Consider the following 15,472-nt stretch of genomic DNA (forward strand, 5'->3'; position numbering starts at 1 on the left):
GAGCTGATCAGTGCAAATTCGCGCCTGTACTTTGTCTTGGCCGTGATAATTACCGCCTGTCTTTTATCTTGGCAGAGAAAATTGCCGCCTTATTTCACGCTTGGCATAATTACCGGCAATTTTGTTTGTTCAAGAGGGCATTAGCTACTGGATGCATATATTACGCTTGATAGTAAAACAATTTCTACGCGAGGCTAGGCTCAAAATCATGCTTTTGAAACAAGCAGTCACTTGTCTAAACATTTAAATTGAAAAACATTACAAAATACATGCTATTTAATGCATCAAACGCAAAAATCGCGACCAAGAAGCAGTAGTTTTAGATAAATCAGTTCGTCGTATCGACATATGGCTCAGATGTCTGCTCATATGGCTGCTCAGTTCCGCACAGGTAAACTGGTAGAGACTGTGTGCGAACACCCGAGGCGGAAGAAGTACTTGTCAACACTGTTACATTCGTGTTGACCTCCTTCGATAAGGTTTTCCCTTTTCCCAAGTCGATGTCATAATGAGGAATTGAACACAAACATTCATGAAAAACCCGCAATGTGTTTAATTTGCCCGCAAACATTGCAAACCACGGGAAACATTGCAGTTGTCTTTAGTTACATGAACTATATATCTCAAACGCAGAAAGCAAGGAACTATCGTGTTACACATGAGATTCCTTAGAATAAATCTACAGGGGACTAAAATAAATACAGAATACAGCAAACACATGCCGTGTACACAATTAAGCGTACCACTTCTAAGCTATTCTGACTGTGACCGAAGCTATAAAAACTGACCAGCAATGACTTCAATTCAATAAAAATCAGAGTGTTACATTTATTCTTTTCATGCTAACAATTGTTGCAGAACTCTTTGACAACCGAAAGCACTAAAACGGCCATATGGCGATAACCCTCGCCCAATGGATCAAAATCAAAGGGCTTGAAATCGCTGAAATCTTCACGCCTGACAAATTTTGCGCTTTTCAACACAAAACCCGATTGATTTCTACAAAACATATTGTTTTTTGAGATAATTTCTGTATGTAGGTCTTTTCGTTGCATGTGAGCCGCAAATCTCACCTCGGTCGGCCAAATTGCATCACGAAATTCCTTTAAATTTTTGCACATATAGTGCATAGATCTGTTCATGGCATCGTTATCGCCAACAATGACAAAAACATGCGTGCATTCAGAAGCAATTTTAGCAAGGTCCAATAAATGATCACATGAGCGGCCACCCGCAGCATCATATTCAGGCCTTTAAAAAACAAAGAGAAGTACGAAAAGTTTTTTTAAAAACTTAACCGACGAACGTCGGTTGAAATGCTCTCAAACGACTGGTGAGTGGTTGGCTTTGCCAGTAGCTTACGACGGTTTAGGTAAGATATTATGTTAGAATTTGGAAATGACTTTTGTTCATACGCCAATTCTCTACCTATCTACCTACCTATCTTTCTTTCTCTCTATCTATCTATATCTATCTATCTATATCTATCAATCCATATCTTTAAATTAATATTTTCTGTAGAAGTAAGGACGTTTTCTCCAGTTCGCTCGCTGTTTGTAGCTTGTACTATTCGCAAAATTTTGCGTGATGGCTCAGACTTGATACTGATTTTCTTTTCGTGATCTCTATATTGTCAGACAGTAAACTACAATAGCGACAATAGTCGAATGGTGTCAAAACGATCTGAAATAAAAACAAGTTCAATTAAACAGTCTTCATGCATCATGATATTGACCCGGTCTCCCCTGTCCTCGGCAGTGATTACATCTCCCATCAAATATCCTCACCATCCCCCCATCCCCTCCCCCCACATTTTCATCTATACTTGACAAATATTGCTTTCGTTTCCTGTACATTCATTCTACTGAGTTCTCGATCAACATACTTCTCATGCAATTTTGAGCACTTTTCGGGAGTTCTCATGAACGTTCTTTCTCAATTCCTCATTGTGACAGCATCTGAGGAACAGGGAAAACTAACTCGAAGCAGATTAACACGGATGTCACCGAGTTGAGAAGCGTTTCTTCCACCTTGTGTAATCACCAGCAGTAAAATTGAACACATAAACTAATATTCTACATTCATAAAAAGGTGGTTATCCATTTGCCCCACCCCACCCACCTCAACTTCCCGCTTGCGTTCTGTTTCAATGCTGGTTACAAAGTAAATGCCTCAGCAATGAATTGCTATGTGGACCAAGTGCATCCCTCCTTCAATACCACACCGGTTTATACTATTTTTGGGCGTTTCTATTGGACAGAACTTCAAGATAGGACTATAATTGTTTACGCCATTTTGAAATTGCCCCTACATGAGAGTTATTCGAAATTTGCGATGTGCGATCTAATCACAGTCTGATTTATCAAAATGGTGGATCAGACTGTCCAGAGATTACTAAGTCTGTAATTTTTGTCTGCCATGTTCGGTGACAGAACGCCTCCATGCATGGTCAGCAAAAGGCCGGAAAACAAAGTACTGTATTTTGGCTTGGATTAGTCTGCGTAGAATGAAACAAGCATTTATTATTGAAAATCCCTCTTTCAGAACTGGTTACAATTGAAACTAAATGCCTCAGCAATGAATTGTTATGTGGACGAAGTCCGGGTTATCATCAATCAGCGATGAACAGAGTAACTTTGTGAATTTGGTGGCTGAATTTAGCAGTGAAATTCTATTTTTGCCTCGTTTTCCCTAATTCTTACATAACCGATCACACTCAATGCTTTCAACACATTTAGAAAAAATTAGCACATATAAACAATAGCAGGAACTGTTAACTGAAAGACGCCTTCAGAAGGAAAAAAATATGTTTTCTATGGTGATGCTAGTAGCTATAATCTGAACGGTGTGTCTTGAACAAATCAGTGAAGAAACTACTATCCTTTCAAAAAAAATTACGCGAAGGCTTAAATTTAAATTGACATTACACACTGGCTGCCCAAATACAATGTTTTTTTTCACTAGGGTAGTTTGATTTGATACAATTTTCATTTTCTTGACTTTCAATCCGGTTCCAGGCACAATGAATCAAGTTCTGACATGAACCTGTTGAACATGTGATTTTTTATATACTTTTTTCAAAGTTTTCAAGCTGTGTTGCATCACAATAATTTGAATTTCTCCAGATCAATTTTTATTTTTTGTTGTCATAGATCTGATGGCATTTGCATTATTACTATGTAAGCCTAAATCCAAGCCAGCCTGAATCATAATATGTGTCTTTTTAACATCGGCCTTCTTATGTTAATCCTTGTTGCATTATCTTTTTGTATTTGAACCGCTATAATTGAGGTTTCGAAAAACTTGATTGCTACGCGAGAAAACTTTATTAATTTTTTACATTAAAAGTTATATTGAAATTGGTCATAAAGTTTTATGCAGGAGGATGCAAGTAACGACAAATTGAGCTAACAAATCAATTCAGCTCATTTTTGCATTATGTGTCTCATATCATTGAAAGAATCTGATCTTTTCCGTTTATGCCCCTCTCCCCAGCTTAGTCGGTGCATATTATTTGCAACCCACAAACGCCCGTGCTATATTTTTACATAATAATTTACTATGTAATGGCACGTGCTCTGTAACTGGGGGGCACAAACAGAAAAGATCCAAATAAACTTTCAAAGTATTTGATAACAATGCATTTTTGGTAGGATTAGGAGTTGAAAGTGTCATAATAAACCCCATTTTTTAGTTTCCAATCTTTAATCAAATCTCTAATTAATTTGCCAAAACAAACTTAAGTTGTTTTTAGTGACAACATTTGCAAAATGGACAAATTGAATCGGTTTTTGTCATTGAAGCGAGAACTGAATTTGATTTTCGTTATAAATGTCACAAATAACTCGTTTCGTCTCGTTCAAAATTGTTCTATCAAAGAATTTTAATTTTTTTGCAAACTTTTTTGGATCTGATCCCAAACGGTAAATAAAAACAAATTTAAACACGAATTGTTGAGCGAACGGAAGACATACGATAAAAGAGACCTGATTTAATCGACTCACCCTCAGTAAACTGACTTTCGTCAATTTGAACAATCATTCCCAAATTCGTGCATGTGAGCACCACATTGACATTATCCACCATCCCTCTTATAATCTCAAACGTGTCAAACGTCACGTTGATCGGGTTCACAAATTGAGAAGTGTTCAAAGTTTCCATTCCTGCGATGATAACTGCCTCAATGTAGGAATCCGTTCTGGACCCTACAGTTGCGTTGGAGTCTTCAATTGTGATGTTTAGGTAGGCGAAATAGTGGTCGGAGCTCCTCAGATCAAATCTGAGAAGCTCGTAGTGGTCGAGTATCCAGCTTTGGTTGTTGAGTGCAAACCCGGCTCGGAACTATGAACGAAAGAAACTATTTAGAAAACTTTGAGCGAAATAACCATTTAGAAAGCTTTGAACAAAGAAACCATTTAGAAAACTTTGAACAAAGAAACCATTTAGAAAACTTTGAACAAAGAAACCATTTGGAAAACTTTAAACAAAGAAAACGTTTAGAAAACTACGAACGAAAGAAACCATTCAGAAAACTTTAAACAAAGAAACCGTTTAGAAAACTTGGAACGAAAAAAACCATTTCAAACGCGTTTTATTAGGGGATATAATTATCATCTTCGATCACGAGTATTTATTCTTACCTGATCAAAGTGGGGAGAAGAGAAACATTCTTTTCATTTGTGGAAAAATGAAATGGACAGCTGAAAATTGATTCATTAAACTGATGATTTGCTGTTTTGATAAACACAGTCATGGTTACGCAGTTACTTAATAATTCAAAGTCCATCTTTTAGACTTAGTATGTGCTTTTTCTCCCTAAAAATGTCTTCAAAAAACAGAGTATCAATTTCAGTAGCATAAGTTTTCCGAATTGACCAAATACTACAAAGTTCAGCTCTTGTAGTAAAAATTGACAACAATTTAGCAAATTGTAAAATTTTCTGCCGTGTTGCAAATTTGATTACAGCTGAAAAACACGCAATTACAGCTACTCAAAAATTTGCTGTTAAAAATTGTTTAAATTATATGGCCTATGCGAAGTTTTGCTTCAACATGAACATTATTAACGTCTTTGTGACATAAAATTTGAGGTAAAAGTCGTATTACATATATTTAGATGAGAGGTGTCAGTGGGGGGAGGGGGCTGTAAACAACACCAATGAATTTGTAAATAAACGAGCAGTTATTCGTAGAACTTTCTAATATTTGTGTTTTGGAGTATTAAGATGTGACCTCTACTAACAAATGAACGTAAATGTGAAACGAAGCTCTTTTTACCCTGTAAAATATGTTTTCAATTAGACAGTAATGACGACCATATTAAATTTTTGCCAGTCAATTCGTATTTTTAGAAAATTTGTCGTGTTTGGAAAAAAATTGACTTTGTTTTTAGACGTTTCGAAATTTTAGCCGATTCTACTTCAAATTTGTCTAAGACTACTGAAACCGATTGTAAAACTATTATCTGCAGAGTTTGCAAAAAATATTTTTTGCAGTTGTTTTGCTGTTTTTAATTGTTTTTCAGTAAAATATGAATAAATTCATGGAAAAAGATGCTGGAACTCCCATAGTTTAATAATCGTGGTACATTTATTTTCGAGCATTTTAAGGTTTTTTGAGGATTGGTTGTAAAATTTTTGGTCTTAGATAGCTATAGTTTAGTAAATCAAAACTGAGAAGTATCTTCGACTGAATCCTCTGTCATTAAGTTAAACAAAATACCATACAATTTGCTTAATTTTTTGTTTCTAATCAATTACCTCAAAATTTATTTAGTCGTCAGTTTATTTTTGTATTTTTCCAGCATTAAGGAAAATCAGCAATTATCTTAACCCAATAAATATCTGAAACCCTCTCAGTGACCCTTCTGCCAAATTGTACTCAAAACTGAAGATCAAAGAACAAAAAATACTTTTCCAAAAAAATTTTAAAGTTAGCATTAAATACTATTCATGTTGTCATTAACATTACCTAAATCTCGAAAAAGTGTCAAGTGGACACTTTTAGCGCATAAAGTCTTTGTGAACTATGGGCGATGAACAATCTAATTTGTCAGAAATCTCAAAAATGAATTTAAATCCGTAATATAGGGCTCAAAACTTCAAAAACTAATCTTTCAACCTAAAAATTTTGCCATCACATCTTCTTCAGTAGATTTAAAACATATGGGCTACTAGAATTGTCACCTCGGAGCTCTAAAGCAACCACAAAAGCACTAGGTTTGTCACCTTTATTACATCTAGACAGCACAAAATCTACGAAGTGTTGCCTGGAGACAGCTCACCAAAAACGTAGTCGTGAAAAACATCCTGAAGTCCTGAAAACCAATCCAAAATACAATTTGAAGGAAATAACTGAGAAATTTCTGAGCGGTATTATCTCAGAGAAAATTCGAGTTTTATCTCCAACCTCTAAATAAATCGTAAACTTTTTTTTAAAAAAAGCCTTTTTTAAAAAAAGTTTACGATTTATTTAGAAGTTGGAGATAATACGCGAATTCATCAACCGCTCAGAATTTTCTCAGAAAGAGACAAAGTCAAAAAACCGTTCTCATGATTGTGAAAGAATTCATTACACTCCTTATTATTATATACTCAAAAGATTATAAGATTTTTACTAAATTTTGGAATAAGAATTTGTCTTGATTTGCTGTGAGCTCTATGATCACAATGATAAGCTCAGGAAAAAGACCAAAAGAGAACACTGAAAATTAGGAACAACCTATAAAAAATTTTTGGGTACAAGATAAGTTTAAAACTTGAAATCAAATAAAACAAATGGACCACCCAAGATTAAATAAAGTTAAATAGGTCTTATATATAGAAATAATGACAGAAAGTTTTGGAAAACTTTGTTCTCCAAGTTTTGGAAAAACATTGCGAAATTTACAATTTCTCCTTTTAAAGCTACCAACTAGCAATTTATACACCTCGAAAAGATTTTTCCACAAAAACATCTACTCACAAACAAAATCTACGTGAACTATTACGGACTTTACTGAGAGTAGTTTTGTAAAATAAAAAAAAACAAAAAATGTTTTTATTATTAGCAGTGACCTTGGTGGTGGTGGTGGTGTGTGTATAGAGAGAGAGAGAGAGAGAGAGAGAGAGAGAGAGAGAGAGAGAGAGAGAGCGCGCGCGAGAGAGAAAGAGAAAGAGAGAGAGAGAAAGCGAGAGTGATAGAGAGTGTTGGGATGGGGGATATTTTGTAATTTTTTTAATGTGTACTTTTGGATTCCAATTCCCAATTCTACACTGAATGAGCTTTCTGATGGAACCAATTTAATCTTACTAAAATGTGTAGAAAACTTTTCGATGTTGGCTGGAGAAACGAAAGTCTGCTTGCAATAATTCTGCCTGAAAGTTCCTGACATCTTTGAAAATCTTTGAACAAAAATTAATATTAAGTAAAATTAGTGATGTGACCTGTTTTTACTGGTTACAAACAATGGAAAGTGTTAGAGGTCAAGAAAGTTCAATATTGGTTTTCTTTAGTTTTCTTGACGTTTGTATTGATATCTAATTTCCATTTAAGGAACAATTTCCAGAAATCACTTATTTTGATCTCTAAAGATGCTCTGATTATTGTCGAGTGACTTACTTGTTCCTCGAGTGAGGCTGCAGCATGGACGAATGTCTCTGAATTGTTCACATACAGGTCACTGATCCAGTACTCTCGAATAGCAATTCTGACGTCATACTGAATTGCTGTAAACAGCACAGACCCATGTCACACATTACAAAAATTTACAATATCCCAGTTTTGGGTCCCCCCAGCTTAGTGGTCAGATAACTTCTAGCCCCCCAATCATGGTATAAACATACCTTAATGGGGGGGGTATAATTTCGTGAGGAGGGCGGGGAGCTATAATGGGAAAGACCCCCAGTTTGATTCCCAGAATGGCCTCTGATCAGATTGATGCAAGTCAAAATGACTTCTTTAATTTTGGTCTAGAAGTATTCTTTTGATTGCACTCGAGTTAGGTTTGGTCATTTTGAGATTCCGAGGTCATTTCTCGGTATGGGATCGCAACTTAGAAAGTTATTTTTTATCAGTTATCCTTATAACTTGGGAGTTAAGAAACTCAGTTAACAAGATTTACTGAAATCATCTATTGATCAAAAGTAAATATTTCTGATCTGATTGTGTCAGAAATCAGAATTTAGTCTAATCTCTGGGTTCGTGCTTTTAACTTCAAGTTCAATTATCAATAGTTTTATCCCAATTATCAATAACTTTTATTGAAATGTTATTAGTAATTGAACATACCGCAAATTTCGTTTTCAGGGCAAGTTTGTAGAGTACACGAGAACCCATCGTCGTCCAGAAAATACCCGCTGGAACAACTGCACTCAAAGGACCCTGGAGTGTCGGTGCAAGTCTGGTTGCAGTTATCAGTATTTCTGGCACACTCGTCTATTTGGTCACAATTCAATCCATCGCCATTCAGCTCGTACCCAGTGGGGCATGAACAGACAAAAGAACCCTCGTTGTTTGTACAAGTACTGTTGCAGGGACTGCTATTGCACTCGTTAACGTCTGAAATATATAAATTTTCGGATCTTTTCCGTTTGTGCCCCCTAGCTTAGTAAGCGCATATTATTTGCACCCCGACGCACGTGCCATATTTTTACATAATAATTTACTGTGTAATGACACGTGCTCTGTAACTGAGGTGTACCTAACGTAGGCACAAACGGAAAAAATCCAAATTTTCTGTTTATCTTATATTCAATGTTTTTAATGCCTTGATCTGCATTTTAGTCAATTTAAAACAAATACATTTTTGAGAATTAATTTAAGTTTTTCAAAAACAATAACTCAAAGATATGTAGTTAATCAAGAAAACATAAAAAAACATAAAATTTTCTATTGCTTTCGAAAAAAAAATAATAGTTCCCGTATTTTTTGAAATCATGTATGAAAATTGATCTATTCGTATGTTTGTCACTTAAGAAATAAAATATTTACAAGAATTGTCTATTGACCAGTTCTGATATATTTGTGGTTCTCTGTATATTCATGCAATTTGGTTACGGTGATCACTATTTTTTGTTTGATCAGTTCAATTTCAAAAAATAAAAACATATTTTTTGTACACTGGAGTTAGACAAAACAATTTTTTGTTGCTGCATTTTTTCCGAGAAATTGATGGAAAACTTACTCTTGGGGAAACTTCTTCTCATCAATTCTAATTTGTTTTGAAAAAATGGCGTCGATTGGATGCGAAACTTATTATGTCTTAATAACTCGTCTAATATCATAAAAGTACATTAACTTCTTAACTTCTTAATACAAAATATTATGGTTATGAAATTCACTTTGTTTCAAATTTATGACAATATATTAAAGAAAAGTTTGTATTTTTTAGGATAAGAATCGAAAGAGTTATTGCAATCATACAATATTTTTGTGATTCGATGTTCATTGCGTCTTTTGCTAAAACCGAAAACTTTTGCTCTGCTTAAACACTGAAGAATGGATTCTAATGAGGAAATTGTTCACCCACTACAAAGAACCAACTTCGAACTGATTAGGTTTTAATTAAAAACCTAGCTCCAGAATGGATAATCTTGGAGCAAATGCCTATGATAAAAGCAAACAAAAATGATAATGCCGTGTCATTAAAATTAAACGAACAATCGTTTATTGACCTTTAAAAAAATTCCAAGGACCAGCCTTAATAATTAACGGTAAAATTACTATATTACAGTGAATAGACACTGAAATTAACTTTAAATCAAGGTATACATCAAATTATTTTACTTTAAATTTTTACAATAAATTTTTTTACAATAAATATTTTTTACTATAAATTGAGTTATAAAAGAGTTTGCTAAATTGAGTAGCAAATTTTTCTATGTAAAAATGTAATTTTTGTAACATTAGTTCCTGCAAATTGAGTATCTCAATTGTTTTTTTCTTAGAATTGCCAGAGATTTGATTATTAGAATTCCAAATTAGGTTTATTAAAATATCCCCTTCAGCAGTCTGTAAAAAATTGAGTTATATAAGTTGAAAATTTTGTTGTCGAATAAGTTCAATATTGTCCTTCAACTTTCTTTATAATTACGTTACAATTGGTATTTTTAGCTTTTTACGTTAACGAATAATGTATTTGTACCTTAATATAACTTAAAAGATGTTACTATTTTTACCTTAATAGCTAGAGTAGGATTTGCTTAATTTAAATGTAAGGTCCCGGGTCGAGGCCGAATGGTTATCTTCTAAGAACTTGTAAAATTTTAGCAGAAACTTACCAGGCGATGCATCGCCTTGCAAGTTTTTCTTCCAAAAACTTGCAAGTTCTTACAAGTTAACCATTCGACTTACATATTCTTACAAGTTCACCATTCGACTTACAAGGCTGTTACAAGTTAGCCATTCGACCTACAAGTTACTTACAAGTTAACCATTAGCATAGCATACACGCCACACACCAAACACACTTTTGAGAACTTAATTTAAGTTTTTCAAAAGCAATTAAATAACTCAAAGACATGTAGTTCATTAAGAAAACATAAAAAAATTTTATTTTCTTTTGCTTTCGAAAAAAAGTTAAAAATTCCCGTATTTCTTGAAACCATGTATGAAAATCGATCTATTCCAATAATTGTTGCTTAAGAATTAAACTATCTACAAGAATTGTCTGTTGACCAGTTCTGATATATTTGTGGTTCTCTGTATATTCGTGCAATTTGGTTACGATGACCACTTTTTTTTGTTTGATCAGCTCAATTTCAAAAAATAAAAACATATTTTTTGTACACTCGAATTAGACAAAACAATTTTTTGTTGCTGCAATTTTTCCGAAAAATTGATGGAAAATTTACTCTTGGGGATACTTTTTCTCATCAATTCCATTTTTTTTCAAAAAATGGCGTCGATTAGATACGAAGCTTATTTTGTCTTAATGATTCGTCTAATATCATAATAGTACATGTAAATTTTTAACTTTTTAATGCAAATTATTATGGTTATGAAATTCAATTTCTTCCAAATTTATGAAAATATACTAAAGAAAAGTCTCTAATTTTTAGGATAAGAATCGAAAGAGTTTTTGCAATCATACAGTCTTTTTGCGATTCGGTGTTTGATGCGTCTTTTGCTAAAACAGAAACTTTTGTTTATTGAAGCACTGAAGAAGGGATTCTAATGAGGAAAATGATTACCCACTACGAAGAACCAACTTCTAACTGAGGCTTTAAATTCGAAAGTCTAGCTTCAAAAATGGCTAAACTTGGAGCAAATCTCTAAGTTAACCATTCGACCTACAAGTTACTTACAAGTTAACCATTAGCACTCACATACACACCCACATACACACACATACCCACACACGCAAACACACACATACCCACACATACCCACTAAACCGTAAATAAAACGTTGCAAGACATAAACGTAAACCGATTTTTGGAAAAAAATAGAAACTGGAAATGTGTGAATTGAATTATAAAAAAGGGAATAGAAATGAAGGGCCACTAAATTATTTTGAGAACATACTCACATACGAGTTTGAAAATTCAGTTAAAGTCAATATTTTATGAATGTTGGGAATATTCAACCAAAGTCAATATTTTGGGAAAGTCAATTTTTTTAAAAAAAAAACCGATCGTGAGGAAGCTTATTGAGATCTACAGTTTTTTAATGGAATTGCAAAAAGAACTCTCTTGAATTGATAAAATTCAAAAAATAACCATTTTGTCTTCTTAGGTCGAATTGTATTATGTTATCCAAAGAGAGCAACTAACTCCCACGCGCTTTCTACGGTAAATGACTGAATGTTTAATTGAATTAACCAATAGGAGTTTTGCTCGACCGGAAGGAACTTGCAAGAAACTTACAAGTTAGCCATTCGCCTTGCAATTTCTTACAAGTCAACCATTCGACTTGCAAGTTCTTACAAGTTAACCATCTTTTGTAAGAACTTGCATGTTCTTACAAGTTAACCATTCGGTCTCGAACCGGGGTAAGTTTACTCAAAATTTAAAAATAGTAAAGAATAACAAAATGGGAGTAATTTAAGGCAGGTTGCGGTTAATTTACGTTAGCCTATGTAAAAAGTTAAGTAGATTTTAGTATTTAGCTGTAAAGTTAGGGTATCTTTTAAGGTAGTAGTGTAGGCCTTAAATCGTTTGATAGTTGGGGTAAAGTTGGGGTAAAGTTATTTAAGTTGAGTAATTTAATTTTAGTCAAGGAAAATCACTTATCATAGCAATTAAGATGAGCTATAACTTTTACTTTTTTAGTGTGAAGAGGAGAGCTGTGATAAGAGTACAATCTGTGAACTTCCTCGCAACTGTTTATAAATATTCATAAACATTTTGGGTTTCATTTTTGATTAGCTTTTTTATGCTGGTCAATCCTGCGATGTATAGTACAATTAATTAATCGGTTTAGTATATTTAATTAGTACAATTAGTTAGTGTAAGTTTCCTTAGTTTGACCTGTGACTTTTATCGGTCAAAATCCCGGACCATGTAAGTTGACACAAATTCTTTTCATACCCTATATGCTCATTTCATACGCGTTATTGGTCGCTAATGGCCGCTTCATACCCAATACCTGTCCGCAATAGTCTTTTAGGACACAATGTCATTTGACCATTGTCTTTTCATGTGTCGATCTATGGATAACCTTCACAGTAGTTGCCAATATCTGTCCATCCACTCCCACTGCAGTTGCAGACATAGGAACCTGGAGTGTTATCACACGTTGAAGAATTAGCAGTCAGACCACAAACAGTACTGTTCTCAGTACACTCGTCAATATCTGTAACGGAAAAAAAACTGAAAATGTTTTTTGAAATCTGCAAACTGAAATTATAGCCCAGAGCTCAAATAATGAATGCTTAAAAATGAGCCCACATACAAATATTCAGATTCCAGAATTGACAGTACTGATTTCAACGTTAATTAATGTGCTTCACTTGGCCGCGATGCATTATCAAAGTTCAATGAATTTAATGAAGTACAATACAGGAGTATAGATAGTCAATCAGTTTTCATTGTCATATTTTTTTTTCATTTTCATGTATATAGACTAGAAATTAATTTTTCATTTTTGAAGTTAGTGTAATTGAACGCAATATTGGTCGAATTTAGTTCCATTGCTGCCGTTTGAGGAAAAAACAAAAAGCATGAAATTATAAATGTATAGAGGTCAAAATAATCCTTCAGAAAGTTGTGATTGGACACACTTCATATTGATCATTGTGCCCGGAGATACAGATAAAATATGGTTAGACGAAAAAGAGAGACTTGAGCAATTTCAATGTTCTGTTTGCAATTTTGATTAAAATAATTTCTGCACGAGAAATTTTTGATACCTCATGACAAATTTATTAGCTACGCTTTGTGATAAGTCATGGTGACGCATGAGGGTTCAGAGGGGATGAAAGTTCAAGATCATCAAGCGGTTTTGTATTGTTCAAGTGAAGAGAATTCCATTTGGAAACCAGCTGTAGCCTTTAAGTTGTGGATATCTGTTGGGCCGAAAAGTTATTAGATTAAAGATTGAGTTCGCAAAAAATTCCCATTAGTCTAGTGTTCTTGATCAGTTGAAAGAAATTGACGATCTAGGAACCGACTTTGAAGCCAATCAAATTGTACTTAAGATTAAAAAAGAGTGGTTTGTGTTTCTTTTTGTAAAAATAGACACAAGCAATTTAAAAAAAGGTAAAAATCACAATGCTCCCCAGTTTGAACAGAATCAACATTGATTAGTCCGAGTAGTCCAAGTTGAGGTCCCAGACGGAAGTAACATCTGATCAGACCCATGCTGAACGCACACTGTGTGTTTGCAAACCAAAATCAATCTGATCAGAGATCAATTCGAGCGTATATTATTCTCATCTTATTTTTCTAATCAGAAACTAGTACTGGTCAAGAAACACGAAAACGTGAGCTCTGACTACCGACTCATTTGTATAGTGAGTGCGTATTTGCAACCCCCAGACGCATGTGCCATATTTTTAGATGATGATTTTCCATATAGTAGCACATGCTCTGTAACTGGGGGAGCATAACATACTTGGGGGCTCAATCGGAAGAGATCCCATTTCTGCTATATGTATACGTTGCATTTTATCCAATTGTTTCTTTATTCCAAACAAAAGAAAAGGGTTACTTTCCCCTCAAAAAATATGGCAGACGAGTATACAACATTAGCAAAAGGAGTTTATGAAAAATTTTAATGGTTGGAAAACATCTAGAGAAGGTTGATTGAAGTTAAAAAAAAAACCGGATCCTGAAATCTATGGAACTTCGATGGAAATGTGTTCATTCAGTGGGGTGGTATGTCACAACTGTAAATTCGTTTTCAAATGAAAAGCACGTTAGTAGTAATATAGTGAGCTACACTCCCCGGGGGGGGGGGGGGGGTGAGGTCCCCCATGTATTAAGATAGGGTATAGCGTATTTTCCGGGATTTGGGACCTCCCTAACGTATTAAGATAGGGAATGAATTAGCATGTATTAAGATTAGGTATAGCGGCGTTAATGTATTAAGATAGGGTATAGCCGCCATGTATTAAGATTAGTTATAGCCGGCGACATGTATTAAGATTATGCGCCGACATGTATTAAGATTAGTAATAGCCGCCGACATGTATTAAGATTAGTAATAGCCGCCGACATGTATTAAGATTAGTAATAGCCGCCGACATGTATTAAGATTAGTAATAGCCGCCGACATGTATTAAGATTAGTAATAGCCGCCGACATGTATTAAGATTAGTAATAGCCGCCGACATGTATTAAGATTAGTAATAGCCGCCGACATGTATTGAGATTAGTTATAGCCGCGGACATGTATTGATTAGGTGCCGCCATGTATTAAGATAGGGTATAGGTTTTGTGTATGTATTTGTGCATGTACATTTTCTAGTAGTATAGTCGGTGCAAATGTGGGGGGTAGGTTCGGAGACGCTCCTGATAGGCTGAAATTTTGAGGGGAAAATATCAATGTTTGTGTAGTTATTAAGTGATTACGTGAGAACAATAGAATTGGCGTGGGTAATTAATTGCTGTAATTATGTGAGGGGTAATTATGTGACAGGTTGAATTTTGTTTACAAATTTTATGTTATTAAATTGTGAAATTAATTGGTGGGGGTTTTCAATTACCCTAGTTATCTGAGGGGTAATTATGTGACATGTTGAATTTTTGTTTACAAATTTTAGGTCAATTGCAAAGATTGTTCCCCTAATTGTTTGAATCAATTGTGTAACAAATGTCTTTTGCGCGCTCATTAATTGGAAAAAGTCAAGATAGCAAGAGGTAGTTTTGATCTACCGTCCTCTGGGTTATGGGCCCAGCGCGCTCCCACTGCGCCATCTTGCTAATTACATGCATATATGCATTATTTTTTGTACATTATTTGAAAAAAGATGTTAAATAAAAGAAAAAAATGAATTAAAATAGTATAAAATGACAGACACAGTACAAATTATGAGCATCAAAATACAAAA

At 34.3% G+C, this 15,472-nt stretch overlaps 1 protein-coding gene and 1 non-coding gene across 2 annotated transcripts in view; both read right to left on the reverse strand.

Moving 5' to 3' along the window:
- Nucleotides 1–15,472, reverse strand: part of LOC142352004 (uncharacterized) — a 174,955-nt gene that overhangs the window by 15,373 nt on the left and 144,110 nt on the right. The window contains exons 5-8 of the mRNA XM_075404320.1: nt 12,640–12,774; nt 8,269–8,538; nt 7,600–7,706; nt 4,005–4,341 (exon numbers count right to left, since the gene is read on the reverse strand). Coding sequence (XP_075260435.1) covers nt 4,005–4,341; nt 7,600–7,706; nt 8,269–8,538; nt 12,640–12,774 — 849 coding nt within the window. The remainder of the gene's footprint in view (nt 1–4,004; nt 4,342–7,599; nt 7,707–8,268; nt 8,539–12,639; nt 12,775–15,472) is intronic.
- Nucleotides 15,273–15,344, reverse strand: Trnam-cau (transfer RNA methionine (anticodon CAU)). The gene has a single exon. It is a non-coding gene; the product is annotated as a tRNA-Met (tRNA).

The sequence above is a fragment of the Convolutriloba macropyga genome, chromosome 13 (genome assembly GCF_964194025.1).
Source record: "Convolutriloba macropyga chromosome 13, txConMacr16.3, whole genome shotgun sequence".
Classification (NCBI taxonomy): domain Eukaryota; kingdom Metazoa; phylum Xenacoelomorpha; order Acoela; family Convolutidae; genus Convolutriloba; species Convolutriloba macropyga.